At 42.6% G+C, this 26868-nt stretch overlaps 4 protein-coding genes across 4 annotated transcripts; 2 read left to right on the top strand and 2 right to left on the bottom strand. All coding sequences in view use genetic code 12, as the record gives it.

The window, feature by feature from the left end:
- Positions 1 to 3165: 3165 nt before the first annotated feature.
- Positions 3166 to 3740, top strand: RPL14 (60S ribosomal protein eL14; the record flags this gene model as incomplete). The annotated part of the gene is made up of 2 exons (XM_025488122.1): positions 3166 to 3276; positions 3453 to 3740. 2 exons carry the CDS (start codon positions 3166 to 3168, stop codon positions 3738 to 3740), a joined length of 399 nt encoding a protein of 132 aa, XP_025341930.1.
- Positions 3741 to 7998: 4258 nt separating this feature from the next.
- Positions 7999 to 10305, bottom strand: CXQ85_004505 (uncharacterized protein; the record flags this gene model as incomplete). The annotated part of the gene is made up of 1 exon (XM_025488121.1): positions 7999 to 10305. One exon carries the CDS (start codon positions 10303 to 10305, stop codon positions 7999 to 8001), a length of 2307 nt encoding a protein of 768 aa, XP_025341929.1.
- An 8472-nt stretch (positions 10306 to 18777) lies between these two features.
- On the bottom strand, positions 18778 to 19785 carry OP4 (Op4p; the record flags this gene model as incomplete). The annotated part of the gene is made up of 1 exon (XM_025488120.1): positions 18778 to 19785. The coding sequence occupies one exon, from the start codon at positions 19783 to 19785 to the stop codon at positions 18778 to 18780; it is 1008 nt and encodes a 335-aa protein (XP_025341928.1).
- Positions 19786 to 25102: 5317 nt separating this feature from the next.
- On the top strand, positions 25103 to 26317 carry FAD3 (Fad3p; the record flags this gene model as incomplete). The annotated part of the gene is made up of 1 exon (XM_025488119.1): positions 25103 to 26317. One exon carries the CDS (start codon positions 25103 to 25105, stop codon positions 26315 to 26317), a length of 1215 nt encoding a protein of 404 aa, XP_025341927.1.
- Positions 26318 to 26868: the final 551 nt, after the last annotated feature.

Raw genomic sequence — 26868 nt, 5'->3', positions numbered from 1 at the left:
GTGAAATTTCGGGATTTAAACCGTCCAGGGGTTTCCAGGGTAGTTAAGTTGTCTGGGAGTGTTGGTTTTGGGTGATTTTCGTCAGTATTGGGTGGAATAGCTGGGGGTTCTGGAAGTGAAGAAATGGCTGCGAAACATGAAAAGTGGCTTAGTGGAGAGATGGATTAACCAGAAAGGTTTAATAAACGAAACCGGGTTCATTGAAAAGAGGCGGCTTTCCTGGTTATGTTACTTTTTTTGTGGTTTCGTTTGCATGGGTTTTGATTGGTGGAGGTGGAATAAACTGTGGCGCTCGCCGGAAGATGGAAGGAAAAGCGGTGGATTTGGACGGGGGAAGACGAAGGTTGGTTGTTTTTGGTTGTTTAAGATGAAAAGAAGGAGACTGGAAGAAATGGCTGGGTTTGGATGGTTTTTGGTGGACTTACGTTGGGGTTCAGTGTTCAAGGGTGGATGGAAGTGGAGGTACAGTTAAAAGTATGGAAGTTTGTGGAAATGGGGTGTTATTGGTATGAATCGATTCCTTGAAATTTCTAGTTTACAGTGGTGGTTTTGGAATTTGTTGGGTGTCGTTGTGTCTGTTTCTGGCTGTGGGTTTTGTCGTCTGGGAGTGGAAGGCATGGAAGGTATAAGTAGAGGCCCTGGGAAATATCTGTAGAGATATTTTTCATTAAATAGATTAATTATGGATTTTAGAGAATATTTGAAGACTTTTTGAGTTTTTATGGGCTGGTTTTGGGAGGTTCATTGGTGCTGGTGGATATCCATGAACCAGTGTACTGAAGGAGCACAAAAGGCAAAGTCATTCAATGAACTGGGTTTCAGATTTCATTCAATTAAGGTTATTATGCACTTCATTTGTAAACGACTTGTTTTTGTTGATTTTTTATTAGTGGATATCCATCAACAGGGTACCTATTCTTATCCAAATAAACGTTATATACCACTACCTGCTACTTCTGGATTCTGGTTTTATGAAGGTGCTAAAACAAGTTTAAGGTAAATCTTAAAGCTCATTAAAGCTACTGGAGCGTTTCATTGGTCCTGCTTTTGTTCTGGGCTGGTGGTTATTGGTGTTTGTTGGTTACTCAGACCATCACTTATAGAAGTACCAGTAATCTCCCAAAAGACACTGAAAATGAACCAAATAAGTCTTTTTCAGTTATTTCAGATTACCAGTATTGATTGTTCAGTTCTGTTCAAAACATATATGGGTTGGCGTTGGTTCCAATAACTTCTATATATGTACTTCCAGAGAGGTATAGTACAACCAGACGTTAATCAGAGCATGTAAGTGGAACCTAAATATATACAGAAAGTACAGAGAATTATTTCCAGTCCCTTCTTTGCCTGAACTGACCTTTAGAAGTACCATTTAGAAGTACCATTACTGAAAGTACTACTACTGGTATTATGTCTAACTGACTGAAAGTGTATAACAGATAACCCAAGTAGATGTAACTAGGGAACTAAATTTTTGGACCACTGAAGCTCATTGTGGTTTTCTGAGTCTTGAAATTGGGATTTCATAGGTACTTCTCAGTTTTGAGTGCTGGTTTTTACAGATAAATGGTTCCTTTATACCCTTCTGGAGGTCCAATTTAAGTAGACTGGTGTTCAGGTTCAGAATATAACAAGAAGTTAAAAAATGCTTTAATTTCTTGAAAACCACCTCTGTTTAATTCATTTAGAGGATTTATGAAGCATTTTTACTGGTTTCTGCCTCCTTCTGGTTATCAGTAGTATACTAAATGCACCAGAAAGTACCATCCCCAGAGTCAAAGAGCCTAAAACGTAAAACAACAGAAACTGGGTTCCAGAGATGTTCAACAAATCCACGAAAACGTAGTCTGGGCGTTTTTATACTGGGATTACCAATACTACTGGTACCAGTGAATTAGAGATAATATGGGATCCACTGGGTAGAGTAAACGAAACCACCAGTTAAGGAAGTCAAAGAGGAAGCTTCAAGAAGGCCTCCAGTATCATAATAAAGGCTTTTTAGAGACACAAAGTGGAAAAAGTATCCCAAGTACTTTGGTAAACTGACCAATGGATCACCATTCACTTAATACTCCACATTCAGCGTACAGAGATTCCAGAAACGACAGAAACGAAAGAGAGAAACGTCTCAAAGAAGAGACCACTTAGAAATACCAAAACATCAAAAAACGAAAGAAAACAGTGGAAAACCACCCAGAGCAAAGAACCAGTACTGACTTCCACCAGCAGTAACGTAACTTCCACAAAAACCTCCCCACAATCCAAAACCTTGGAAACGTAATGAAGACAAAAAAGTCAATAAAGAACAAGCATTTCCTTCAATTCCCACCCAAATTACATCCAATTCGTTTACATCCATCTCTGGTTACCCCAGATAAGCCAACCCCCGACTTTCCACCTCCCCAACCTTCAAATTCCCCCCTTTTTTCACCCAAATCCCTCAATTCCCTAAAATCAACACATCTTCAGTCCTTTCTGTTAATAACCTTCTTTGGACGAGTCAGAATAAAAGGATGTTTGCATATCGAGACAGACCCATAATGAAACTAGGCGTGTTTCGGTGCCTGCCCCACTCAAACGCAAATTATATCATCATGTGACCAAAACATACCGTTTCTGGACAAACCTCCAGCGAACCTGGAGGTTGACATATTCCAAGGTGGAATTTTATCGTTGTTGGTGGATTTGGTGGATTTGGTAGGGCTTATATAGTGGTTGTGTGGTGCACGGGTGTAACTACAAACCACCCCCAGTCATTTGACCAGGCGGCAATCAAGAGATGTAAATAATCAGTAGGATACGACCTTTGACCACCAGTGGCTACACTGGTGGTGTTCAAATCCCTCTTGAATTGGCTATTGCCGGGAATCCCTGTCCAGGGCTCCAGCCCTAACGCTCACGTGATCAGAAACTACCAATTTTGGCGATGACTTAACTATGGGGAAACTGGCTGTATGCAGGATTCTGCCTCTTCTCAGCGTGAAAAAAAAAAGTCATAGTGAGAAAGAACATCAAGAAATTTGCGAAAAAAAGTGCTTATCTGCAGTACATTTCCAGTATTCCACACAGTGAGTTTCTCGAAAAAAAAAAAAAAAAAATTTTAGCCTCAAAGAAAAGATTTCTTAAGTTCTCCAAAACTTTTTTTTCCAAAGAACCCACATAATCATGTCGACCACCGTGAAAACCGCCAACTGGAGATACGTCGAATACGGCCGTATTGTCTTGATTGACAACTCCAAATTGGCCACCATTGTTGAGATCATCGACCAGAAGAGAGTATGTAAAGAAGGGCAATTTTTTCGGGAACCAGGGCAGCTACGGGGAAACCAAGGGTACCACTGGATTCGGCTCGTCGAGGCGGACACAACGGTACCCTTTTTGGCTCTGTAGCTTCAGATTTGCACATTTTGACTGGCCCTCCCTCCATATCCATAATCACTTATACTAACCAGCAGGTGTTGATTGACGGTCCAGCTATCAACAGACAAGCCATCCCATTGAACAAGGTTGTGTTGACTCCGCTTGTGTTGGAAAAGTTGCCAAGAGGCTCCAGAACCGCCACTGTTCACAAGAAGTGGGCCGCTGCCGACATCGACGGTAAGTGGGCCGCCACCTCTTGGGCCAAGAGATTGGCTACCAGACAGAGAAGAGCCAACTTGTCTGACTTTGAGAGATTCCAGGTTATGGTGTTGAGAAAGCAGAAGAGATTGGCTGTCTCTAAGATTGCTGCCAAGGCTTAAACATATGTAATACACGGTTAATCAGAGAAGGGGCGAAGGGCCTCAGGCCAGAAGTTCAGACCCAGAGATCCAGACTCATCTCCATGTTCAGTGTCTTCAGACTCATGTCTTTCGAGCACGAACTGGTGATTTGTGATCTCGAGGTCGGTTCGGGCCACGGCTGGGGCGTTCCCAAGTGTAGATTTCGTTTGTGGAAGTTGTAGAGAGAGAGGGTGTTTGTAGGGAAGATGGTTGAGTTGTTTAAGGTGGTGAAAAATTCAACCAGGGAGGTACCAATGAAGAGAAATGCTGTTTGTGTTTTTTTCTTTGAGTGCCTTCGTCGTTTGAAGAAGTTGGGGGTGTTCTTTTGTGGATTTGGTGGTTTTGGAGGGTGGTTTCTTCCTCTTGTGGTGCTTAAGTATGGAGGTTTTAGGGTGGATTGAGTTTTCAGTGCCAGGAACATCAAAAGTGGTGGAATTTGGTTTTAAGGGGTTTCTGGTGGTTTCTGGAGGGTTTTGGGACCTTTGGAAGGTTTGTTTATTTAGTTTTTCTGGTTGTTCATGGAGCTTTTCGTCGTTGGTAGTGCTCATTTGCAGCCAACCAGAGGAGGTGATAGAGGGACGAGATGAAGAAAAGAAGCAAAGGAGGTGGTTTTTTAGAGGTTAATTTCTTGGATTTGAGGATTTGAAGGTGTTTTTATTGGTGGTTTTGGGAGAAGTAAGAGGCCTCTTTGAGGACTGAGAGGGGTCTCAAGGAACCGATAAGCATAAACAGAAAGTCTGTTTATTTTTGAAGAGAAGAACCAGAAGGGTCAAAGATTCATGGAATTATTCAAGTGGGTTTTGTCTTTGGTGGCGGTTTAGAGAGAACTGAGAGGTATCTCATGGAAGTAAGTGACGTCTCTTAGGACTAAGAAGCGTCTCAAGGAAGTCTCTTAATTTTTAAAGAAAACAACTCCAAAGGTGAAGTCAGCTGGATTATTTAAATTAAATGGATTTTCGACGTTAATGATACCTTTTTTGGCCAGGATAAAGCCCAGAATGAGATGTTACATAAGACTATGTATTTTCTACAAAAAGCTTATAGAGCTACCAAGATGATGTAGCTACTACTAATTACACTATAAAAGAACGTAAGAAAAAGGAAAACTCCAGAAACCAATAAAGAACCTCAAAGAAATGCTTCAGTGTTTTCTATTTTATAAACTGATCAAGAGACATCTCATGGAACGAAGTGGTCTCAAGGAACCAGGAACCAAGAACAACCCAATAGCTAAGAAATATCTTTATTGGAACTTCAGTTATGTTTCTGGGAACACAGCCACTTCCAAGACTCAAACTTCAAGTGGTATGGATGGAAGTGGGATGTTCTGGGTAGAAAGAAGTATACCTATAAAGTCTCATATACTGAAAAAGCCATGAACAAAGAACCAATGTCTGTCTCCTTTAACACAAGAATCGTCCGCCTGAACAGCCTTTATAATGAAGAATGAATGAAGGCACTTGACTTCCTAGAAAATGTACCATATCTAGTAAGCGTTTTATGTATATACATATATACCAGTAAGTACACATTCACCCTACCAAGTACATACCTACAGTCATTAACAGCAGTAAGTACTTTATCTATAGTAAGTACTCTATCTAGGGTAGTACACATCTGGTAAGTAAACGTTAATGGTACGAAGTACTTTACTAAGTGCTTTATCTATAGTAAGCATAAAGATGTAGTAGTAAGCACACGTCTATACTGGTAAGTAGTTAATCTACGGTAGTACGTCTACCTCTCTACTAGTGAACATTTTACTTTTACTAGGAAGTAAGTACTATATCCACAGTAGTAAATCGTTTATAGTAAGAGGTACTTTATCTATACTGAGAAGTACTTGATCTACAGTAGTAAGTGCTATATCTATATTAGTAAGTGCTTTATCTATACTAAGAAGTAACTATTTTATCTATATTACCAAGTACTTTCTTTTACTACCAAATACTTCATCTATGGTAGTAAGTAAGTACTTTATCTATACTAAGAATTAAATGCTTATCTATCCTACTAAGTACTTTCTTTACACAAAAAAGAAATTCCTTTATACCACCAAGTTAACATCTACAGTAGAACGTATTCATGTATACCAGTAAGTACACATCTCTAGTAGTAAGTGAGTGCTTTATCTATACTAAGAAGTAAGTATGTATATCTATACTACTTTGCCTATAGTAGTAAGTAGTATACCTATACTAAGTAGACACATACTAGTAAATACATCCACAGTAGTATACTACCCAGTACTTTATCTATACTACCAAGTACCTTGTCTATTCTACTAATAAGTACTTTGTCTGTCTCTAGTAAGTACACACTGATACTACCAAGTACTATATCTATACTAGTAAGTACACAGTTAGTTATCGTAGTAAGTAAGTAGTGAATACTCTATCTCTGTGGACTTTATCCATACTAAGTAAGTACAACATTCACAGTAGTAAGTTGGTACTTCTATACCACTAAGCACTTTGTCTATACTGGTTTATCTATAGTAAGTATACATCTCTAGTAGTTAGTACATGTGTACTAGTTAGTGCTTTCTCAACACTAGTAATATTTCTGTCTTTGGTAAGTACTTCATGTATTAGTGTACTGGTAACTCAACGTTTAAAGTACTTATAGTACGAAGTAGTTGATCTATGCTAAGTAAGTACTTTATCAATAGTAGTAAGTACTTGAGTTATACTACTAAGTACCTTATCTATAGTAAGAAGTACACTATCTATACAAGTAATTACTTTGTCTACAGCTTTTTTTGGCACTTTGCCATCGAAACTGCTTCACTTCTTGTTCAGCTTCTTCAGTTATTTATGTGTTTTCAAGAAATCCATAGTTTAAATTGACCTTTCTTCTTATTCAACTTCCAACTGCCTACGACTTTCATAAGTAATTCGATGTTTCTATTTACACGATCTAAGGCCTGGCAAAGGCCGGGGGAATGAAGGAAAAGAATGAAGGAAGGAGAAGGAGGAAGGAAGGAAATGGAAGGAGGATTTTGGAGATTTCAAGATTTGAAAATGGAGGAAGTCTGGGGAGTTCGAGATCTGGGAAATCAAAGAATATAGGAGTTTCGGAAGTTCCAATATTGAGGAATCTGGATTTGAAGAAATCGAAGCTTGAGGGGTTCAAAGTTGGAGATTTGTGGAAACATCAAGATCACAGAACTGGGGGGACTCAGAAGTTTCTGATTCTCAAAGATGGAAAGTTTTGGGAACTCAAGAATCATGAAAGTTTCAAAGCTTCAGATAATGAGACTTCAAGAAAAAGTTGCAAAGCTCACAGATATCAAGAATTGATGAGTTTCGAAGTCCAAGAATTCAGAAAATACCAAAATTGAAGAAATTCACGAATTCCAAAAGCTTCCAATGTTGAACTTCTCGAGATAGCGAAACCAAAATTGAGATGGTGAAAGGTCTGATTTTTTTGCTTCAAAACTTCCCAAGTCTTTGGAACCTCTGGTTTTCTTTGGAAGTTCCAACCTCTCAATTCTTCAAAAGTTGAATTCATTAGAAGTTCCAATCTTTCATACTCTCAATGTCTTGGAATCTCAAAGTTCAATTACCAGAACCACAAACAATCGATTCCATGGAACTCTCTTAGTCGTTCAATCTTCCAATTTCCAAGCTTCCAAAATTGAAATTACTGAAACTCCAAGATTGAAAGTTCCTCGTTTCCTTAGTAATTCCATCTTCACTTGTTCCTCAGAACATTCAATTTAAAACATCCATATTCAGTTTCCACCTTCCAATTCACTTGAAAGTTCACTTGAAAGTTCTTCCAATCTTCAATCTCCAATGATCAATATTCAATTTTCAATGTTCAAACTTCAATCTTAAAGTTTCAATTTTCAATCTTCAATTTTCAATCTTCAAGTTTCCACTATCCAAACTTCCACTCTCCAAACTTCTTGAAACTTCCTCGTTCCTCAGAATTTCCATATTCAATCTCTTCACTTGAAACTTCCTCGTTCCTCGTCAGTTTCAAACTAAACCTTCTCCACTCCACTTCACTTGAGAGTTCTTCGTTCCTCGTCAGTTTCATTCAATCTCTCCATTCCACTTCACTTGAAACTTCCTCGTTCCTCGTCAGTTTCATTCAAACCCTCTCCATTCCACTTCACTTGAGAGTTCTTCGTTCCTCAGAACTCTCCAGCCAAACCCTCACGCCAGAACCTCCTCGATCATTGAAGTTCCTCGTTCCTCGGAACTTCAATTCTCTCGGAAGTTCTGGCTTACTTCTTCTTCTGCCTCTCCTTCTCCGCCTGCGCAATCAACTCCTTCTGCAAATGAGCCGACGTCTGAGCATACTTCAAAAACTCCATCGTAAACTCTCCCTTACCCTGAGTCATAGCTCTCAACGACGACGAAAAACCAAACATCAGATGCAAAGAACACTCAGCAGTCATGGTAACTTCATCTGACGTATTTCCCGTATCGATAATAAGTCCTCCCAATTTATTCACAAGCCCAGCAACTGCTCCTTGTGCTTCAAGAGGCGCTGTGATCTCCACAGACATGATAGGCTCCATAATCACTGGTTTACACTGAAGGAAGGTCTGCTTAAACGCTCCATACGTAGCCAAACGGAACGCCAACTCAGAAGAATCCACAATATGGATCTGTCCATCGTTGATGTGCATTCCCACGCCCATCACTCTGTGTCCAATCAAAGGACCCTTCTCTAAACAGTCGTCAAAGGCCTTAACACAAGCAGCAAGGTACTTTTCGGAGATTTTTCCACCCACAACGTGGTGAGTCAACTCGTTCTTCTCGCCCAAAGGCTTCATTTCGCCCATAATACGTCCGTACTGGCCAGCACCTCCAGACTGCTTTTTGTGGGTGTAGTCGTAGTTCATGGGGGCTGTAATGGTTTCTCTGTAAGTGACCTGGGGCTTTCCAGTGATACAGTCAACGCCATATTCTCTTCTCATTCTTTCCACGTAGATTTCAAGGTGGAGCTCGCCCATTCCAGAAATAATCGTTTCTTTAGAGTCTGAATCAAAATGGACCCTAAACGTAGGATCCTCCTTTTGGAACCTGTTGATGGCCTTGGAGAACTGCGTGGTTTCTTTCCCTTTAGGCGTCAACGAAAGAGATATAACAGCTTCTGGCACAAACATAGAACTCATGGTGATATGACGATCTGAGTTCTGACTAATAAACGTATCGCCAGAAGCACAATCCACACCGAAAGTAGCACAGATTTCGCCAGCGCCAACCTCGTCCACGTCCTCCATATCGTTGGAGTGCATTCTGACCAAACGTGAAACCTTGACCTTCTTTCCAGACTTGAGGTGGTTGATGAAACCGCCTTTTTTGAGCTTTCCCTGGTACACACGGATGTAGGTGAGCTGGCCGTACCTTCCCTCTTCAAGTTTAAACGCCAAACCAACGAAATCTTCAGCCGAAGAAGGCACCAAGTTGATGGGTTTCTCTTCCTTCTCAATAAGCTCCAAACCAGTATTCAAGACCTCGTTTGGCTGTGGTAAATAGTCCACCACAGCGTCCAAAACGCTCTGCACGCCCTTGTTAGCCAACGCAGAGCCCATAAGCACTGGGGTGAATTTTCTGGCAATCGTAGCTCTTCTTATAGCTTGCTTAATTTGGTCTACGGACGGTTCCTCGCCTTCCAAGTAAAGATCGGCGATTTCCTCGTCCACGTCGGCCAACGTTTCAATCAAAACAGCACGCTTTTCTTCCACGAGCTCTTGCAAGTCTTCTGGAACTTCGGCTGTGCGTACAAGTTCACCTTGGGAACCCTCGTAGTAGAGTGCAACTCTGTCGATAATGTTCACAGCACCTTTTAAGTTCTCTTCAGCGCCAATAGGCACCTGGATCGCCGCAGCAGGCGTCTTCAATTTAGCATTGATTTGTTCAATCGCTCTCCACGGATTAGCACCCATTCTGTCCATTTTATTGATAAATGTCACTCTGGGAACATTGTACCGTCTCATTTGTCTATCCACGGTCACCGTCTGTGACTGGACGCCACTCACAGCGCAAACCACAAGCACAGCACCGTCCAAAACACGCAAGGCACGCTCCACCTCAATGGTAAAGTCAATATGGCCAGGCGTATCGATCAAATTGAAGTGGTACGCCTTGTCGTCCTTGTCCCAGGAACAGTAAGTGGCTGCAGATTGAATGGTGATACCTTTCTCACGTTCCAAGTCCATGTGGTCCATTTTGGCGCCCACAGCGTCCCTTCCTCTGACTTCGTGGATGGCCTTAATACGGCCGGTGTAGAAAAGCACTCTTTCCGTGAAGGTTGTCTTGCCTGAGTCGATGTGCGCCGAGATCCCGATATTTCTGAGGCGGGCGGAGCTGGCGAGATCTTTTTCAGGGAGTTTCTTGTTGATTTCGTCGATTACGAGCTTTTCTTCTTCGTATGTTTTGGGAATCGTCTTTAGCTCGTTTTGGGGTGAAAAAGTGGTCGAAAACGGCCGGGAAAGGGCCAGTACACTGTTTAAGGTTCTGGCTATTCCCACGCTGCGTTTGAGCGCCACACGGGCGGTTCGTGGCAAGCTGTGGAGGAACATGGCGGTGGAAGTTGGAATTGGTGGATCTGATGAGTGAAAAATTCGTGGTGTACGGGTGTGAAAAATAGCCCTCCCAGGCCTTTTCACGGCGGCAGCCGGGAAGAGGCCGGGAGGGCATGAAATGGGGGTGTTTACGGTGGAATATTACGGTAAATGAGTTGCTTTCGGGAGAAAATGGGTGGTTCGGGAGATGGGTGGGTGTTACTGATGTTAATGTACTGCATATAAGCAAAGCATATAAGCACGGTTGCAAATTTGATGTTTTTCGATGAAACAAGGGAAAGAGTGAATAAAAAGAGTATGTAGAAGGTTGAGGGGATGTTTGGGGCGGTGGCTTGGTGGTGGTGCTTTTTGGGCGAAAAAGGCGCCGTTTTGGCGGTTTTGTGGGGGTTCAAGTGTGGCTTTTGGTACTCCAGAAGGAAGTACCCGTTTTGGGTGGGTTTTTAAGGGATTTTATGAAATAAAGGTGGAAAGTGGTGGATTGGTGGGTCTTTGAACATCTGGTGGCTTCCGAACGTTCCGTGGACGAAAAGGGTGGGAAAACGGTTGGGTGCAAATTGGAAGCAGCCAGAAGAAGAAAAGGCGTATTGATTTGGATGGAGAGAGGTTGGTGAAGGTTCTAAAGGGTTTCCAGACTTATTTAGCTATATATGATAGTCAAAAGTGGTCGTTTTACGCTTTTTTTGGCAACTTTAATTGGAGATTCTTGGGGTTTTCATGTTCTGAAGAAGCATAAGCAAAGGCAGTCCATTGAAGGTCTCAGAAGCTCCAAAGAAAACAAATTCACCAATAATAGATCTCTATTTTATGTTTCAACGTTTTTTAAAGTCCCCAAGCCGTCAATTTATTTTGGGAAGCAAACTCATACCCTCTTCAAAAGTGCCCTCTTCAGGTTTCATCAAATTTTATTTAACTTTGTCCAACGAACGAAGACCAGAATTAAGTGAGAGCTCTTTTTATCTCTAGAAAAAAAGCACAAAAAAAATCCAAGGGTTTACTCTTTTTTTTCTGCTGTTTTCAATCAGTTGCTGAAAGTTCTGCTTAATCTTCTGTTAATCTTCTTTTAATCATATTTGGTTTCAATTGAAAGCCAAAAGATTGAGAAGAGTTTAAAATCCAGAAGAAGATCTTGAAGACAACTTCAAAGCTTGACCTTTTGTAAATTTCAGTTTTCTTCGACCAGTGGCATTATTAGCTCCACTTCCCATTTGGACAGTGTTAGGTTGTTTATTGTGACCTCTTGGCCAAAGCCTTGCCTCTACTTCACCATTCCATGGACCAGACACTTGAAACACTTGGGTTTACAGTCTAAGGTGTTATTGACGTTTCTATGAGGTAAAGATTTCGTAGGATATATTAACATGTACCCTCATGTGTTTATTGTTTAAAGAGTTGAAAGAAGAACGTTGAAAAGTAGGAAGCAGGCTTAGGTCCATTAGATGCTCCTCAACCAAGATAGAGGTGTCTGCAGCTTCTTGTTGGTGTCTGATGCAACTAGGTGTTATTTAAATGGGAACAGTTATCAGATGGTGCTGATATCTTTCTTGGACATTGGTCCGGAAACCTTTATCGTGTATGTTCAGTGGAATAAAAAGCTAGAAATGAAAGGATAGACTTGGAGCTATGAGGAAGAAATACAATCGGTTCTGCTTTCAGTTGAAACTTCCGAGGAACGAGGAAGTTTCAAGTGAAGTGGAATGGAGAGAGTTTAGTTTGAAGCTTACGAGGAATGAGGAAGTTTTAGGTGAAGAAGAAGTGGAAGTTCTGAAGGGTATTTTGGGGAAATTGAAAAAGCCAAAAATTGAAAGGATTCCACTTGAGAAGTTCAAATTAAGATGTATGATTGGTTTTGGCTTTCAGTCTCGAAGCTTCGAAGGCGTGAAAATAAAAAGAGAGATCTCTTTGTTATAAATCGACGTGAAGGAAGTAAATCATAATCCTATTATCCATTCATGTATTCTACTATTCGAGAAACTACGAAACTTGACCATGGTAAGTTTTTTTTATCATCAAAAACAACGACATTTAAACCTTTGAATTCAAATATCTTCTACAAAAATTTAACATAGCCCTCCAAGGTTTGTCTACCTCTCTTTATTGACTTTTCCAGGTTGGGGTTGGTGTTAACTATGTGAGAAACGTATTCTACTATATCTCGGGACATAAAGCCGCCACCAAAATTCTGAAAACACCACAGAACTCCCCGCGCCTCCTGCTACCCAACGCTACCCCCAACATTACACATCCCTTAAGAAATGGTGGATTTGTTGGAGGGTTCAGTGGCCTGGGGTAAGCTGGTGCACGGGTCTTTTTCCCTCCCTCCATCCAAATCCCTCCAAACCGCTTCCTTCGAGCCATCCTATTCTAGATCCCACGCCAACACTCCCTTCCCATTCACCTCCAACTATGCCAGGCCAGAAAGAAGTGCTTTTCGTTCTTGGTCTTGATATGACGTCATGGTCACGTGACCTGGACCAAAAGAAGCACCAATCTCGGTTTCCCCTATATTTAAACCCCCGGAAGCCCCTTGAATTCACTTCTTTCATCTCCACGGCCAATCCCAGACCACGCCAGGGCCCCTGGAGTACCGTAAATCCAAAATATTCCACTGTGGACCTGCACATAATCCCTAAATTGTTGATTTTCCTGTATATAGCTTATCTATAACCAGCAACCAAAACTCCAATTTCCTCCCCCAACTCAACCATGGAGCCTCCACTAACCAACCCCATCCGCGACCTCCGCTCGTGGGACCAGCCGTTCAAAAACAAAGCCATGATCGCAACGTTCCTTTTGTCCGGATTCATCATTTTCTCGCCAAGCGTCGAAACCGTCCTTAAAATCGAAAGAGAAGTTCTGCCGGGCTCCACCCTTGTGGAACTGGTGTATATCTGGTTTCTCGGCTTCTCGGCGCTTTTGGGGACGGTTATTGGCCACAAAACGATGGTTTTGGTGGCGTTTGGTGCTGCTTTTATACGTCTTTTTCTACTTCTGGTATATATGAAAAACCGGTCTGCCAGTGTTCTAAACTTGGCCATTGTGCTTGGGAAATTCCGCTTCATGGCGCCGTTTTCGTTGTTGGTGCTTTTCTTTTACCATTTCAATGGGGTGGAGCCAAAACAGAGGAAACGCTTTGGATGGGCTGTTTTGGCTATCCTGGTCAGTTTCAGCATGGTTTTTTTTGTTTTGGTGCCTCCAAACTCTGCTCTTTTTGTTTACGGCACCTACAGCCTTGGAATGGTGCTTTTGGTATACTTTACGATCCCAGATACTCCACTTATCAGGCTATATGACGAGAATCACATTGGAGTCTGGGGAGTGCACGTTTTAGGGTTTGTTGCCGGTGCTGTGGTGCATTTTGTGTGGCTCCAGATGGATGGGGTGTTTGGCGGGACGAAGCAGGCGGTTTTCCGGTGTTTTTGTCTTTTGGCAGAGGCGTTTTGTTGTGTGGTGACTGTTTTGGGGCATCCTGGAAGGTGGAAAGAGACGAATGAGTTGTGCAAGGAGAAGAAGAGGAGCTGGAGGGCGTTTTGGGCCGCCTCGAGAGTCCTGGAGGGCCTGGAGGGCCCGAAAGGAGTCGAGAGGCGGGACTTAGAAGCCTTGAGAGGCCTGGAAGGCCTTGAAAGGCTGGGCCTGGAAGAACTTGACAAACTTGAGAGTCTTGAGAGGCCTGGAAGGCCTTGAAAGACTGTAGGGCCTGGAAATGACGGAAAGTCTTGAGAGAACTGGAGGAACTTGAGAGGCCTGGAGGTTCCAGCCTTTCGAGAACTGGAGGAACTCCAGAGGCTGGAAAGGAGGTAATGATATGAATTTCTGGATATCGTGGAAAGTTTTGAAAGACTGGAAAGGATGAAAAGGAATAAAAAGCTTGAAATACTGGAAAACTTAAAAAACCTGGAAATCCTAAATCTTAGAAGCCTTGAGAGGCCTGAGAGGCTGGGCCTGGAAGAGTTTGAAGAACTTTAAGAATTTGAAGAACTTGAAGAACTTTAAGAACTTGGAAGGCCTTGGAAGGCCTTGGAAGTCTTGAAAATCTTGGAAGCTCTGGAAGGCCTTGAGAGGCTTAATAAACCCTTTCTTTATTCAAAAGGAAGTGGATGAGAACCCTGGAAGGTCTGAGAAGGAATTCTGAAACGCCTGGAGGTGGCTATTGCTCTTCTGGCGTTGTTCGTGCAATTGAACAAATAAAACAGCTTTTGGGGCTTCTTAAAAAGAAGGCAGAAGGTCACTGATTCCAAAGAATGCCTAAATGATGAAAATTGACTACTTCCTGTTTTCGCCTATTTAAAGGGATCAAGTTGGGAGTCAAGAAAGACGCCCTCAGACATTTTCTGGACTCGTTGAGTCTAAGACATCCTCTGCTGAAGTTAAGTCTTCTCCATTGTTCCTTCAAGTTCTCACGCTAGAAAACACAGCAAGATGGATCTCATGGGTGTCTGGAACACCAATTAATTTCTTGACATGGCAAGAAATTAGGTCCAGAATAATGAAGCTCTTTACGTATTGAGAGGGCAAAGGAATTGCTCGGTTTTGCTTCTGTGGAAAATAAGGCTGGCTTTATTCGATTTCTGGGTGTAAAGTCACTGGAGGTGAAGAAACAGTGACGACTACGAAATAGCAAGAGCAGTTGAAATCAAAAGGTGCCCAAACGCAGAAATCCAAAAAAAAGCAATAGTTTTTCTGGGTTCTTTCGGTGGCTCGATGGTTATCCATTGGTTGAAAGAGAGAGTGGATTTTACGGTACTTTTGAACAAAGTTAGGTTTCACTCAACATGTCTCGGTTTCATGGAGACTTACGGTGGACCTTATCCATCCAAAATCCATCTTAAGAAATGAAGACATCTTAAGAAATGAAGATATCTTAAGAAATGAAGATATCTTAAGAAATGAAGATATCTTAAGAAATGAAGATATCTTAAGAAAATGAAGAGATCTTCATTAAGACATCTTTATTTAGACAACTTCTGTTCCTTTGGAATGCTGTGATCTTTTGAACTAATTGAGATAGAACGATAAGAGCTATCTTGAGATCTTTCTTTTCCAAGGACTTCTGGTTGTTTAGTGTCTTTTGGGGAATCCCTGAAAAAAGCAGTTTTTGTTGATTTGAAAGTTTTAAGCTGTAAAAAGGAAACATTAAAGAAAAAGAGATGTTGATGAAACTTTGATACTTTTGGAGAAGAGTTCTTTAAGTTTCTGGTTATTCTTCCTGGGGTTATGCCTTCTCGAGGTTTTCAACGCTTCGAAATTCCCCAATTTACACCCATTTTTGAAGTCTCCCAAACCGGCTGAATTCACCTAACTAAAGAAATCTTAGAAATCTATAAATCTTTAGAAATCTATAAATCTTTAGAAATCAACCAATTCAACAAATTCATTTCCCTCTTTATGATCCCCACACGACCACCTCGTGCCAATTATTTTTGACTCTGATTCTTCCAAAATCATGCAAATCGGGCAACATACGAGGGCTCGGATTTCTCTAAAAATAAAAAAGTGTAAAAAAATAAAAAAGAGACACGCGTCCACGTGACTTTTCCCAATTCGGGTAAACACGTGTAATTGCCGTAAGACAATGTCGCTCTCCTTTTCTAGTGTTTACATCACGTGTATACTTACACATGACCCTTCGCCCTTAACTTGCGTTTCGGCATTTAAACTGGCATAATAATATCTGTAAAGAGTGTCCGGACAAGGCATCTGGCGGAGGTCGGGGAAGGAGCGGCAATGTATGTCGCGGGGGGAATTAAGTTAGGACATTAATGAGGAATGATGGAATGTCTCCACGTGACTTATGTCACGTGCCTTTAATGTCGCACACAATGACTCCTTCTCCGCATTCGATAGAAGATTCGCCAAAAGGAGAACCTTTGTTATGCACCCTTGTGCATGTGCGTCATGCAACAACCTACATTGCCTAAACAGGCAATAATTCACACCACAGTAGTTTCCCACCATCGAAATCCACCGTCTCCCTTTCCTTCTGAACCCTAAGGGGCACGTTTTGTGGCAGTTCGAACGCCTTTATCCAGATTGGGATCTGCAAACGTCACCATAACAATCTCGTATCCGGATTCGTAAAAAAAAGCACAGCCAGCAAACACATTTTGTGTGCTTGAACGACGAGAACGGAAAGCCCCCCTTCGAAGAAAGTTAAGCCACAATTTTTCCCATCACCTCAGGTTTTTGTTATTTTTGGAAAGTGAGTGGCTGCAAAAAAAAATGGCAGAACGGGAGCTTCTAGACTTTCAAAGTCTATATCTGTAAATGAACGTCAATTGGCAGATCTGGATTCTTTCCTGGAGAAATCCCCAAGAATGTCTTAAGGAAGACTTGGCTGGGGCTGGAGGTGGCTCAGAGAGGCTGGAGAGATGAGAGAAGGAAAGGGAAGCAAAGGAGAATGGTTGCTGGATTGTAGGCGATTGTAAGAGGACCACTCTTGGTGATTGGCAGCTAAAGATAAAGGAAATGATGATTTTGGGAGAGTTCAATTTGGGGTTCTGGAGGAGCAGTGAAAGAGAACTATCAAATTCAAAAGGCAGTTCAAGAGCCAAATTGGTTTCTAGGAGCAACAACAGAAACAAGTGAACTAAGGAAGAAAGAAACCCAGAAGAACCTTAGAGATTGTTCAAAATTCTAGGAACCTAAAAAAGTAAGAAACTAAAAGAAACTTCGTCAACTGGCATTTACTCGGTTTCTCTCTCTTCAGTGTGTAAGATATCATCACACTCTCTTCCTTGGCCAGTACTCACTTAACCTAAATACTCCAGCTGGTCAGTTCCTTTAAGGTCATTACCCTGTCATTTCACCGCCACTTTAATGTAATTGTCGGACCCTTGGTACAGTTTGTGTAATTGGAGAGATAATGCAATGTGAGTGTGTTACAGTTTGTGTAATTGCTGCAACGGTATCACCAGAAAATCGTGGGGTTTTGTGTAACTTGGCCAAAACCTCAATGGCATTAAATCCTCTCAATTAGAGATGATCTTTACTGTGTTTTTCAAGACAGTAGCTTTATCTGCCCTCTTGAAAGTTACTCCATGGAGGGCTCATTAAAACACTTTGATGTCAATGCCAATTAAATATAATTTCCACTTCAATGGCGTCATCAGAACACTGAAAGATTAATATCATTGTATTGCTAGAACTATCGTTTAATTAGGTACTAATATCAGAGCACTGTCAGAACACTTCCTTTGTCACTGTCAAGAAAATAATTCATGGTACCAACAAAACTCCTTAGTGTTCTTGATAAAATCAACTCCATTGCATTATCAGAGCAACTTCAATAATTTTGTATAACTACTTAATGGACTATAAGAACACTTTCAGTGAGTTTGCTTGAATTAGTTTCTGTCATTTCATAGTACCTGCTTGAATCAGTACTACTACAACACTTCAGTGGCATCAACTCAACACTTTCAGTGTTCTTGCCTTAAATAATACCAGTGCATTTTCAGGCAACCATCAGTGTTCTTTGTCTAGTACTCAATTACATCAGCAGAACACTTTCAGTGTTCGTGTCATAATTCATATTGACAGAGCCCTTCCTTCAGGCTTCTTTGTGACAATGCTAGATTAATACCAATACAAATTCTATGACATTGTCAGAGTTTCTTCAACTACTTCAATGAAGAAAACATAAGTAGTACCACGGCACTGTCAGAACCCTTCCTTCATCAGCTTCTTATTACTTCAATGGCATTACCAGACCACTTCCTTCATCAAGCCTTACAGTCCATCATTAAAGTAGAACCATTACTACTTCATTGGCATTACCAAAACCCTTTCTTCGTCAGCTTTGATATGACTTAATTCCATTAAGTAGGTAGCGTTATCAGAACACTTCCAGTGTTCTTTAACTACTTCAACGGCATTAACAGAACCCTTCCAGGGTTCTTTCTTCAACTCTTCAATAGCATTTTCAGAGCATTAAAAGGGTTTTTGCTCCAATTACTCCATGGAATTATCAGAACCCTTACTTAGTCAGGTTTCCAAGTAGCACTACCATGATTAATACCAATACTACTTCAACGGCATTGACAGACCACTTTCTTCGTCAGTGGTCTTTGCCTTAACTACTAATTGGCATAGTCAGAACCCTTCCAGGGTTCTTTCTTCAACTACTACTTGGCACTTCCAGAACCATCAAGACCCTTCCTTCAGGCTTTACAGTGTCCATCCTTGGTTTAAAATCAATACTACTTCAACGGCATTATCAGAACCCTTCCAAGGTTCTTGCATTAACTACTTCTTCTGCACTGTCAGAACCCTTCCTTCGTCAGGGTTCTTTGCCTTAACTACTTCATCTACATTGTCAGAGCACTTCCTTCGTCAGTGCTCTTTCTCAACTACACCATCTGCTATCAGAACCCTTCCTTCGTCAGGGTCCTTTATTAACTACTCATATTACCGAAAAAAAAACGTCGAAGAACGGGTATGCAAACTCTCTAACCCAGCTAGAGACCGGCCAGACTAATAAAGTCTCTTCTGAACAAGCGTGGTAGGCACAGCAGCCTCAGCCACAGCCTCTCTCTTCTGCTTGGTCGAAGCCGTAGAAGTGCCAGAAGAACCTCCATCGGCATTGTCAATATCAGCAACCTTGGCTTCACCATTGGTAATCTTTCCACCCAAAAAGTTGGCAATGTCCTTGGCAAAAGTAGGTCCATTCTTCTTGATAAAGTCAATACCAGCCTGCAACACACCATTGTCCTTAGACCAGTTGTAGACGTCTCTAGCGACAACCACACCGTTCTTAAGAGCACTGGTCAAGAAGCTGATGGAAGCCTGGGGGTCGGCAAGAGCCTTCTTGACGAGGTTCTGGACAATTCCAGTGTTCTTGATAGCAGTAACCACAGTTTTAGCAACGTCCAAGAGATCTCTCTTGTCGTAGTAGACATCTGGGTTGAAATTGAATTCTTCAACAGCAGCAGCTTCGGCTTCCCTCTTCTGGTTACCAGAGTTCCTGTTGGCCAAGAAAGCTCTCAAAAGGTTAAGACCAGAAGAGAAAATGGCCTTGGCAGCATTGAAAAGAGCAGATCTCAACTCTGGACTGTTCCAGATATCGCTGAACACCTGCTGGAGCAACCCAGACTGCCACACAGCCTTAATCAAAGCTGGACCTTGTGCAATGGCGCCTCTGACAGCCGATCTGATCAAATCGCCCAAAACACCCTTCAACTGCTCATCGGTAGTCAAAATGTGCCACACATTGCCAATAATGCCAGAACTGGAAAGAGCCGAAAGCAAGTCGCCAAGCAAGTTGTCGGCACGTTTGGAGAGCTCGTTGAGCTCGCCTTCGTCTTCAGCCAACGATCTCTTGTGGTTAAGAGAGGCAATCTCGTCCAAGATGGAAAGAGCGTCAGCAACGTCGTCTTTTTTCACCAACTGGTGGGAGAAGTCGGCCTCCACGGCGGTGGGGGCGGCGGAGACGAACGAGGCGGAAGCGAGAATGGCCAAGAGGGTTGGGGTGGAGTATTTCATAACGAAGGTAAAGAGGATGATGGAGAGGAAAGACTGGTGGGAATCTGGAGGGCTTTATATACCTGGGAAAGGTGGGGAGGGAGGTGGATCTGCACGGCGGCGGGCTTGTATTTTGTGTTTGCAGGATGTGGATGTGTTTCAGAAGTGGGCAAAAGAGGGTATTGGGCGGTTTTTCTGGGTTGGAGGAGGGCAGTTTTTGCAACATTTCCCGAATAGGCAAAAATGAGGTGCGTCGGAGTGCAGGTGGGTGGATGGACAATGGGAATTTTGGCATGCGACGTGCGCCTTATATGCAGGCCGTGCGTCGCCGTGGCGCTCACCATTTTTTTTTGCAACCTTTCCTCATTAAGGAAATGTCTTCTTCAGCCGTAGACGAAGAAGGAAGATATTTCGGTACAAGGGGCTCCAAGGCACGCTCTTCCCTGTAGTCCAACTCCCATTTGATTTGGACGCCCCACTGTCCAGATACTTACAGAGCCAGGCATTTCACCCCCTCGTCCCATCTCCTCGTATACTCATGAAACTGGAAACTCCAAAAATACCATTCTGATTCGACCCTTCGGGTCGTCTCCCTCCTTCCTTTCCCAGAATATCCGTCCACGGAAGATCGCTTAGCTCGCCAGATCTCGCTTCCCATTGTTCCTCCAAAGAGACATCCTTCCACGGTAAAACACCCCAGTGAAATTCCCTCCTTCTCGTGTTTTACCAGATTTGGTTGTTTCTTGTTGTTACCTGTCGTTTGAAGTTTCCCTACTCCAAATTTCAGCTTCCCACCATTCCTACTCGTCCTTTTACGCTCCCTCTCTCTATATCCTCTCTAACCCTCTTACAGTCCCATCTCTTTGCCTATTGTCCCGACCTAAATCCGTCCAAAACCCATTCATTCACGTCTTCTTTGTTTCTCCTTCCTTTTGCGGCCATTTTCGTTCTCGTGTGACATCAGGAAGGGTTGTGGTGATCTACATCTTTCCTTGTCTAGAGTCTTCATGTGCAATGGGCTAAATTGGTTCAGGCGGCGGCTGTTTTCTTTTGTGTATTTTCTCGTAACCTTCCAGAGACTTGTCCTGATGTAGAGAGAGGTTTGTGCCGTGGCCCCGCTTTCTGGTTTGGTTGGTTTGGTGGAGGTGTCTAGAAGAGGGCTTGGAAACGGTCGTAAGCCTCCAAACGACCTCAAACGACCCGAAGGGTTGTTTGGGGTTGTTTGGGGGAAGGAAATGAACATTTAGAACCAAAGGACCCTGGTATTTTTGTGCTTTTGTGTGAGTTAGATATGTCTTTTGGCGATATATATGTGATTCACGCATTTCCATGGAAAACCTTCCAAAGTTGTCCAAAAACGTTCAAAAAAAATACAACTCCTTCCCAGTCGCTTCTCCTATGTCTTCAGTCCATCCACGGTTGTTTAGGGGTTGTTGGTGACCTTCTGGCGCTGGTCGCTTGGGACTTATCCAGATTAGGCAGTCTACAGATGGAAAGGCTGAAAAAGGCTCAAAACCGGCGACAAGACAAATCGTAGAACCATCCGTTTTCCGCTTTTGGTGGTCAGGGCTCTTCTGCGTTGTCGGTGTGGTCTTGTGGCGATTTGGGTATTGCAGTTTGTGGAGGTGTTGGTGATGAATTAGATTTGGGATAAAGTGGAAGGTAAAACGACCAAAAGACGTCCGATTTTGATGAAAACAACACCGCCAGTGAGCTCTACGGCTGGAGTTTGCTTAGAAAGCTCTTTTTTTAAATTTCTACTGCTTCTTTTCTTCGTCTTCGTTCCTCCCTCCATGATGTAACATCACTCGCAGCAACATCAACTAACCATACGTAACCTTTCGGGATTGCGTTTTCTGCACGGTTTAGATACTTTACCTTTTTCAGCTCGTTTATACGTGCCGATTCGATCCAAAAAGTTCGTGATTTGGTCTGTTTTTGGTGGAGTTAATGGATGTAGAAGTGTATTTAGTGGTTTTCTTGGAAAGAAGGTGGATTTGGCGAATGGGAAGAGGAAGGAAGAAAAAGGAAGGTGGAGGTGTTTTGACAATGCCGTTTTTAGGGTGGGGAAAGCTTTTGTGGTGGTTTTGGAGTGGTTTTGGTGGGATTTGGTGGAGGTTTTTGGATGTTCATGCTTGGTTGAGGAAGGTTGGGAGAGAAGGAGGTTGAGAGGTAGTGAGAGAAGCTGGGGTCAATTGGGGGAAAGAGGAGGGCCTGTTGTTTGTTTTGACGAGTTTTGGTGGTTTTTTGGGCATTTTTGGTGGAGTTTTCATGGACCTATGTCTGGTTTAGTGGTGCTTTGGAAGGGAACAGTAAGAGGTGGTCAAATGAACTGGAATGGCTCCAGAAACAATTGAAATATATGAAAAAGGCATCAATAAATGCTATTGAAGCCTTTTTGTTCCTTTTTTAAGCCGTTTTGGTCACTTTGGGTTGCCTCTTTTGACTCTCCAATTACCATCCACTGAACATCCATAAACGTCCACCCATTTCCAGCAAACCCAACCCAAATCCTCCAAAAACCTTCAATTCCCTAAATTACCATTTCCTCTAATCCCCCAGTGCCTTTTTTGCCCAATCCAATGAAATCTGTACAAAGTAGCTGTCCATTTCTAGTTCACCAGTACCATCCAACCACCTCCACCCAAACAGCCACATATCCTTGAAAAGTCCAAAAAAAGACAACCACGTCATTAACCAGGCTCAGAAGACTCCCCTAAGTCCCTTCTTGACCCTCCAGTATCCTCTAAAACTTCCCTTTGTAACCACTTCCCTAGGTCCCCCTCAACCACCAACTGTCCATGTAAAACACCTCTTTTTTCCCTCAACCCACTTCTTTTTCCATTCCCAGCCTACCAATAAACATCCTCTTCTTCCTGAACTTCCTTTTGGGTCTTCCCTTCCCCGTATCATATGGGAATCTTAACAATGCTGGTTGTTGGTCTGCTCACATGCCAAACCAACGCCGACGCCGCCCACCTGGCGACCGGAGGGTGCCGACAAGGGAGGGAATGTAACTTGGCTGGTTTGTTTGGATGAAGCGGCTTTTATGGGTTTTTCGGTTGTCAATGGCTGTTTCGATGGGAACTTCATTATTGGTACTCTCAGAATGATACGATTCGTAAATGAAGCACACGAGACAGCACATAGTTATGGAAGGTTTCTGGGGTCTTTTTAGAGTCTCTTTAATAGCCTTAAGGAGGTTATTTCTTTTTGGCTGTTCGGTGGTTCTGGTTTGGATGGTCAATGGACTGGCTGCAAAAGAAGTGTAAGTGGTGATGTATCTCCACGAAAACTGAAGAAAATTAAAAAATTAAAGTGGTTTTCTGGTTAAATGGACTGTCTCTTTACGACTTATTGGTTCTTTTTCTTCCCAGACGTCTGTTTCTGGAGATAGTTTGTGGTTTTCCTGGTCCTCCATAGTGAGAAGGTTTCAGGGAAGCTTTCCACGAAAAAGTGTCAGAAAAGCACTCCAGTGGTTTTTATCTTCCTCTATGTTACTTGAGACCTCCCTAGCAATAGTTTCTTGCATTTGGGGAGGAGCTTTCGAAGGTTCGTCTTACTGGTGGAAGCAGTGGGTCCAGCTAAAACCACCAAAAAACGTCCAATCCAAAAATAAAGACCGCCACGACGTAGAGAAGGATCCAGGGAATCCTATAAAGTTACTTTTCTTAACTTTTTCTTGAAATTCGATTTTTACAGGTGTTTTTTAGTTTCTCAGCTTTTGGTCAACTTCACACAGAAACTGTGATTCACTAAACGGTACCCGATTTTAGTAGAAAATTCAAAATCTGTAAATAAAGAAAGCAAGGAAAGTTTGGATTTTACGGTCCTTTGAAATCCACCAGTTCCTAATGCCCAGAGACTTAAACGTTCTTCCAGTTCCTCTGCTTCTAGACCAAACCATGTCTCCAGAGCCAACACAACTTCTGTTCCACCAAACCAAGCCGTAAAGTAGCATATTGCTCAATCTCTTTCACCCAAAGAACCAGCAAGAAGCCTTCTATTAAGCCTTCCAACGGCACCAGCTCATTCCACATATCTCCATCTACTGACCAGTACTGACTGGTGAAGCCCAAGCAATGTCCATTTCAACAAAGTCCAGCTGAACGAAAAGCATCAAAAGAGCCCCAGGAGAATCAAAAGAGTCATCAAAAATGCCCCTGGTATTGCTTCACTCTTCAAAGACATTTCTCATGAAGATATGAAGAACCAGCTCTTCCAGTCACCAGAGAGACAGAAGGAGGTCCACAGCCATTGAAATATACCTCTTAAGCATTTTAAGCAAAGACAAGTGGAAGTTTTAGTTTGAAGAGATTAGAAATGAATTATTTACAACTCCACCTACAAAGACCATTTACAGCAGAACCAGTCCAATTTCGTCCAGTGAGCTCCAAAAAGGCTTTGACCAGGCCAGACCAGAAGAAGTCGAATCAACAGATTTCATAAAAAGAGAAAAGAGAAAAGATAAAAGAGAAAAGAGAAAAGCATAAAAACGAAGAAAACAGAGAAAACCCAAAAAACCCAAAAAGACCAAAATTGCCTTTTTTTTTCCTTCCACCTCCAACTTTCCACCACCTTCAACCACCAAAAATCTCCAACCCTCGCCAGAAAAACCCACACTAAAAAACGCCAACCAGATCGAAATTTCCACCAATAACGACGCTCCAATTTTAACAATTATAACAATTCTTGCAAGATGGTGGCTTTTTTCAGCCAAGAGGCGAAGCAAAAACACAGAAACGAAAAATCAAAGAAAAAACAAAGAAAAATGGCCAAAAATGGCCAACGTTTTGCAGCTGAAAAAAGACCCATCAAATGAAAAAAAAGAGACAAAAAAAAAAAAAAAAAGTACCACCAAAACCAAAAAAATTGGCAGATTTTGAAAAGCCACTTAAAAAAATTAAGAGACCTCTTAAAAACCTCTCAAAATCTGCCTTCTTCCTCTTTAAATCCCCGAAAACCCTGCAATATCACCATCCTTGTCCCCTTCCATTGCCTCTTTTCTGAACGGCTGCAAGGCGGGACCAAATTCGGGCCCAGTGGAAAAAAACGAGCGATTTCGCATATTCACGTTTTTGACGTCTGCGATGAGCCCGCACCTGTCTTATCCGGAAATTGCAGCCAATATACCACCCGCTTAGGGTGGTATATTGAACGAACCAGCCATGCCACCCCAAATCCAATCACATATTCAGAATCTCCCGATCCTCAGCTCCATTTTGGTACCCCTTTCGTTTCCCAAACCTGGCGGTTTGGAAAACTCAAGTATCCGGATAAGACAGGTGCCTCATCATATACCCACCACCAACCAACGCCAAACCTTCTTCCACCACCAATGTCTTCTTCCACTACGACCCTCTCCAAGGCCTCCTCCGCTCCCTCGGCCTCGTTGTCCACCAAAGATACCTTTGGACGTACCTTCCACGTCCCTGACTACACCATCAAAGACATCTTACTGGCCATTCCCAAAGACTGCTATGAACGGTCGTTACTTCGTTCCTTGGGCTACGTGGCTCGTGATATCGCCATGATGGTGGTGATTGGAAAACTAGGAAACACTTATATTCCCCTTTTGGAGTCCACTTTACTTAGAGGTGCCTTGTGGACGCTCCAGACATACCTCATTGGTCTTTTCGGGTTTGGGCTCTGGATCTTGGCCCATGAATGTGGCCATGGCGCCTTTTCTGACTTCCAGAACGTCAACGACTTTATTGGCTGGGTTCTCCATTCGTACCTTGGCGTTCCTTACTTTTCCTGGAAGTTCTCCCATGCTAAGCACCATAAGGCTACTGGCCATTTGACCAGAGATATGGTTTTCGTTCCGTACACTAAGGAAGAGTACGTGGAGCACCATGGGGCCAGCAGAGTTGGCGAAATCGTTGAGGAACTGCCGATTTACACTTTGGCGGTGCTTATTTTCCAGCAGCTTGGCGGTTTGCAGTTTTACTTGGCTACTAACGCTACTGGTCAAAGCATTCCCGGAGTTTCGTGGTTTGCCAAATCCCACTACGCTCCAAAATCGCCTATTTTTGATAAACACCAGTTCTGGTACATTGTGCTTAGCGATATCGGCATTTTGGCGACCATAGCTGGTGTCTATACAGCTTCTAGGATGGTCGGCACCTTTCCAGTGCTTATCAACTGGTTCTTCCCGTGGCTCTGGGTCAACCACTGGTTGGTTTTCGTTACTTTCTTGCAGCACACAGACCCTAGTATGCCCCATTACTCTGAAAAGGAATGGACGTTTGCTAGAGGCGCTGCTGCTACTATAGATCGTGACTTTGGCTTCATTGGTCAGCATATCTTCCATGATATCATTGAAACTCACGTTTTGCACCACTACGTCCTGAGAATTCCATTCTACAACGCCAGAAAAGCCACCAAGGCGATTAAAGAGGTCATGGGAGAGCACTACAGGTACGAGGGAGAGTCTATGTGGAAATCGTTATGGAAGTGTCTTAGAAGCTGCCAGTTTGTTGCAGATGAAGACGCCAGTGGTGTTTACATGTTCAGGAACGTGAACGGCATTGGTATTAGGCCAAAGAATTAGATTTAGGTTATAGAATAGAGGATAGAGAAGGGAGGTGTAGGGGAGGTGGAGGTATGACAAAGCCAGATGGTTCATGATCAGGCCTTGGAAGACAAGTGCTTTCTGGCATGGACAAGAAGATGATGATTATTCTTTTTCACCAGTATTTGGTTCATGATGAAGTATCAATTATTGGTAACTGGTGCTTTTCGATGATTGAATTTGGCGGTTATGAACGTCAAAAGGGTCAATTACGACTCCAAAAGCAGTTAAAGAAGTTTTTAAAGAGTTCTTCTTAACCTCTAACTGCATTTCTTGTTGAAGGTGTATTAAAATACTGCAGTATTTGCACCCTTGGTGGTTTGTGGAGACGCCTCTCTACCTGTTTAAGCGGCTTGGATTACTTTAAGGAATGGTCTTTCGTTTATTAAGAAGGAATAGTTGTCCTTTCAGACCTGAAGTGGTGTCTAGACTTACCAAGCGTATTCTCTAAAATCAACCATAAGACGTTTAAAAGCCATTTTTTAGAAAGTACATATATATACAAATTCGTTCTTTGTTGAAGCCACCAG

This window comes from Candidozyma haemuli (assembly GCF_002926055.2).
Source record: "Candidozyma haemuli strain B11899 chromosome Unknown G_2014730914, whole genome shotgun sequence".
NCBI lineage: Eukaryota > Fungi > Ascomycota > Pichiomycetes > Serinales > Metschnikowiaceae > Candidozyma > Candidozyma haemuli.
The sequence above is the reverse complement of the archived record's forward strand: the minus strand, read 5'-3'. Positions and strand labels throughout refer to the sequence as shown.